The sequence below is a fragment of the Gadus morhua genome, chromosome 10 (genome assembly GCF_902167405.1).
Source record: "Gadus morhua chromosome 10, gadMor3.0, whole genome shotgun sequence".
NCBI classification, from domain to species: domain Eukaryota; kingdom Metazoa; phylum Chordata; class Actinopteri; order Gadiformes; family Gadidae; genus Gadus; species Gadus morhua.
In genome coordinates, this window is record NC_044057.1 from 19,847,916 (window position 1) to 19,852,915 (window position 5,000).

The 5,000-nt window shown below is 43.1% G+C and overlaps 1 protein-coding gene across 1 annotated transcript; it reads right to left on the reverse strand.

Moving 5' to 3' along the window:
* Positions 1-1,169: 1,169 nt before the first annotated feature.
* sox3 (SRY-box transcription factor 3) lies at positions 1,170-3,179 on the reverse strand. The gene has a single exon (XM_030369253.1). The coding sequence runs from the start codon at positions 2,880-2,882 to the stop codon at positions 1,980-1,982; it is 903 nt and encodes a 300-aa protein (XP_030225113.1). The 5' UTR covers positions 2,883-3,179; the 3' UTR covers positions 1,170-1,979.
* Positions 3,180-5,000: the final 1,821 nt, after the last annotated feature.

Sequence of the window (5,000 nt, forward strand, 5' to 3'; positions counted from 1 at the left end):
GTGTGTGTGTGTGTGTGTGTGTGTGTGTGTGTGTGTGTTTTGAGGGGTGCAAGCTCATATGTTTAGGTGTGAGAGTGAACATTTGGTAAATTTAAGCAAGTTTAATACCATAAACAGAATAGTGATTTCTGTTTAATGAAAGCGCCTTCATATTTGAGTTCCTTTACCAAGCGCTAAATGATTCTCTGACCAGTGAAGGTGGAATGAAGAGGAAAATGTGGAGCTGGCAAATTCCACATTGTAGAAAGTACCGAAATGATGGCATCAGCACACAGCCCAAAACTTTGAGTTGAAGTATAAAAGAGAAACGATTGAACCGTAGACCTTGGAGTGATAATAAATGAAATGTTTTTTGATCATCTTTTGTTTACAAGTTATTCCAGGTGAATGCTATTACACTTTGTTCGTTTTATGGAATTTTAGCAAATATGGTGTGCGTCAATAGTTATATTTGGTCGGGTTGGACTTTTTTTTCAATATTCTTTAAGTTGTATGATGTTTAAAAATGAGTGTCTGTGTTTGGAACATATATAATAAAATTAATGAACCCTTTATGCAACTTTTATGGGTGTATCGTTGTAACTATTCTATAATTATAATACTATCTGTTCAATGGTTCCTAATGAGATTCTCCATAAAATGTAATGCCTCATGTTGACCATGTGGTGTGGAATACTAACTTGATCACATCCAAAAATGTAATCCTGAATTCTCTTCATCATTTTGTATTTTGTGTGATTTTATTAGTGCATGCATATGTTTGCATGCCTTTAAATAGCAATGTTGGTGGTTGAGACCCATTGGATAAATATGTCCATTTTAGAAGAAACATGTGTTTTTAGGTCAAATAAAATAAATAGAAAAAATGAATTAACCTTTCCAATTCTGTTTAAACGATAACACACTTCCATGGAATAGATTTTTTTAAAGGCAGTAAATTATTCCGAGGCAAACCTGTTCCAATAGCGTGTTAAAGTTCCTCTTCACACGCCGTCTGACACATCGCCCGGATGATCACCTGGCTTTAATTTGACGCTTAACTCATTCCTGTTCAGCATCTACAAATCATAATCACATTTAAGCAATCAGAAATAATCTGCCCACCTGACCCGAGTGCCAACCCTCCTACAGCTAAATGAGCAGAAGAAAGAGAAGAAAGGAGTCATAAATTGTGTTTCGTACAAATTTATTTTAAGAATAGAGGATGGTCTTGAAATAAGTAGAAACAGTCAGTTTAAATAAAACCTTTTCATGGATGATATGAGTAAACGGGACACCATCATCACACGACAGAAAACTTCACAAAACAAAATAGAATATTTTCACGTGACAAACAAATAGGGTCAAACAAGCTCCAAAACATCTTACTATAAATAAAACGCATATGCTTGCGACCGGCACAGTCTTAACATTTCATCATCAAACCCAGAGGTGGGATGGGGGGAGGGGGGAGGGGGGTGCGGGGAGAAAACTACACAATTTGGGACACAGCCAGGACACAACAAACATTCTACAAATTAAGTGTAAACATTTATGAATATGAAGCAACACTCCATCCATCTGTTTCTGAAATACAACAGCCTCGTCACGAGGCCACATGCCCTTCTTTTCATACAGAGAAAATATGGCATTATTTAAAATATAGAAGTCCAATTCTTCTACACAAAGTGGATTGCTTTCTACTCATGATAAAAAGCCTCGCCATGCCGTCTACTAGTGGCCTTAACGTTCAGTCTCAGACCATGATATGTCTTAAAATGCTTTTCAACTTTACAACTTATTCAGATCAAATGAAAAATCGTTTCTCCAACCAAACTACCGAACGTCGGTTCTTTAGCAACCAAAAAAAAGTTCAAGTATCCGAAGTACTTTTTTATTTCTTTTTTAGTTTCAAAGTCTTTCTCTATTTCTATTTTTATTGTGTATGTGGTGCGTGTGTATATGTATGTGTGTATGTGTGCGATGTGGCAGAGAGTTCTTCAGATGTGGGTCAGCGGTAGCGTCCCGTTGACTCCCGTGCCGGCCGTCTGGTAGTGCGGGTGTACGCTGTGTAACCGGCTACCCTGCAGGGAGGAGTGCTCCGCGCTGCTGTCTCCGCCGGGCGGCAGGTACATGCTGATCATGTCCCTCAGGTCCCCCAAACACGCCCGCTGAGAGTGGGACGTGATGGCCGGCGGCGGGGAGCTGGGCTCCGTCTTGCACACGCCCGACATGGAGCCCAGGCCCATGGCGCCGGAGCCCTGCTGCGTGTACGCCGGGGACATGCTGTACGTGGACGCCGCGTTCATGTAGCTCTGGGCTGAGGACATCATGGGGTACTGGAGTCCGGCCATCTCGTAGCGGTGCATCTGCTGGATCTGCGGGCTGTTCATGCTGTGGTGCTGCGGGTAGGCCAGCTGGTCCTGCATGAGGGAGTACGCGCTGTTCGTCCAGCCGTTCATGTGCGCGTAACTGTCCATGCGCTGGCCCACCGACACGGCGTTGTTGACCACGTTGGAGCCGGGCGCCAGGAGCCCCCCGGGCAAAGAATACTTGTCTTTCTTGAGCAGGGTCTTGGTCTTCCTGCGGGGACGGTATTTGTAATCCGGATGTTCCTTCATGTGCATGGCGCGCAGGCGCTTGGCCTCGTCGATGAACGGCCTCTTCTCGGCGTCCGTCAAAAGTTTCCAGTCGGCTCCGAGGCGCTTGCTGATCTCCGAGTTGTGCATTTTGGGGTTCTCCTGCGCCATCTTTCTGCGCTGCCCGCGGGACCACACCATGAAGGCGTTCATGGGTCGCTTCACCCGGTCCTGGTCGTTGGCACTGTTGTTCTTGGAGCCCGCGGAGCCCGAGTTGGACTGCGGCAGCGGGGTCTTCAGCTCGGTTTCCATCATGTTATACATTTTTTAAATCTTCACTGAATCTTCACGCGTTATTAAGTAAAAGCGAAATACAAAAGTAAAAAAAAACACCACGATCAAGAGGTAGAGGAGTATATACTGACCAGTCTTATAAAGAAGAAGTTGCACCGACAATCAACAAAAAAGTTTTGCTATACGAATAAAGTGAAAGTCGTTTTTTCACGCAGGTGCCTCTTGGTTCGTCTGGTCCGCGCTCTGAGTTTGTAGCTCTGTCCCCACGGCTCTCAAAGACAACTCTGCAAACTTGTGAGCCAGCCCGGTGTGTTATTAGCGCGGAGCCATGTGATCCCGACTGACAGCATACCAATGAGCAGCGCCCCAGCCAATCAGGGAGCAGCTCCCATCCCAACCGCCTAACCAATTGAGTGGGACAGCACACACTCGGTGTTGTGGTTAAAGTAGTGGGCTGTAGCCCGGGCTGTAGATAGGAAAGCAACTCTAAACTTGTGATAATATAGAATTTTGGAAGCTAACGTGTAATTTTAAATAACGAAATGAGGGACGGGTTTTTTTACACACCATATAAGAAGGGATTTCAGTTTTATTGGGTAACAATCAAAAAGAGATACAGGGAGGGAGAGCTGTGATTCATATATTTTCTCAGTTGCTTTACCAATTGGAATTTATTATAAACTCATTACATTCAATCTAATCCGGATTAATTGTCATTAACGTGAACATTGATAGGTCAGTGGGTGAGGACACAGAGTTGTAATGTATGCGTGTCGAGTGATGAGAAGCCTAAACTATGAGCAAAACAAGCCACAAACCCCAACTGTGGGCTGTGGGGAAAATACTGACTCTTTTCGTCTTGCAAAACTCAAAGACACACCATTTCTGCAAAAAAAATATATTCAGTTGCCATAATTCAACCCAGAAACATTACATATTATTTTGTTTTCCTCTGTATTTTAAATATTGTTGTTATTATCGTTGCTGTCATTATTTATATTGTATTATTTTGTTCTGATGTTATTTGTGACGGGATGTAATAGTGTTTATATTTCAATTAATTCACTGGGGCTATATTCCTCTTACCTAAGGCAAACAAAATCGTCTGATAATAATATTTCAAGTATAATTCAAAACATAAATAATGTCGAAATATCTTTATCCCATTAAATACCTTATCTATTATCATCAATTAAAAGTGAGGAATTTATGAGTCCTAAATGTGACACAATAACAAAGATGGTTCAACATATCCCATTCATATCTTAACGTATTAATATAATTAGGCTATCTTATTCATGATAATTACATAGGCAAGGCATGGCACGGCACTTTTATTTATAAAGCACCCTTCAAACACAAAGGCCATTTCAAATATAGACCTAGCGCTTTAAAGGCAGGAATCCCGTTCTAAAAACATTTAAAGGACAATCACACAAAGACAATAAAAGACAATGTAGTTGTCTTTCGGCTAATATTGTCCACTATAAGAACTCCGCGGGTCTAAAAGCTCCCATGCAGGGGGACTTCAGAGTGGAGCTGTGGGACCATAGGGGCTGGGGTCCGCTGTGGACTCGCTGCAGTGGAAACTCTAATACATCAACGACCTCTTGTGGAGGCGGGCGGCTCCGTCCACGAGTCACCCACCCAGACACACACACACACACACACACACACACACACACACACACACACACACACACACACACACACACACACACACACACACACACACACACACACACACACACACACACACACACGGGACATTATTTCCAAGGGCCTGTACAAAAAGTGTAGTATTTTACCAACCCCTTTTTCTGTCTCTGTCACACCTAGCTGTCGAGCTACTGTCCGCTGAATCGTCTCTCCTCGCGGTGGTAATGGTTATTAAAATGATCTACTCTGAATGGCTCTTCGTTTGCATTTGACTATACTTACAAAACGACTCAAAACGCGCGACTCGTTTTGCATGTTGAAACCAATTCTCTAACAGTGTGCTGCCAGGATTCACACCTGCTAATGAGCGTAGCGCCCGCTCGACACTTAGTACATGCGCCGCCGTGCAGGCTGTAGGTAGGCCTGTATGGCCCTATACCCTTTCCTTACCAATGCCTGGTCAACATACATTTAAACATGGCTTTAATA

What these genes read in the sequence shown, in the direction of transcription:
- sox3 (XM_030369253.1), bottom strand. Translation starts at nt 2,882, where the DNA reads ATGTATAACATGATGGAAACCGAGCTGAAGACCCCGCTGCCGCAGTCC.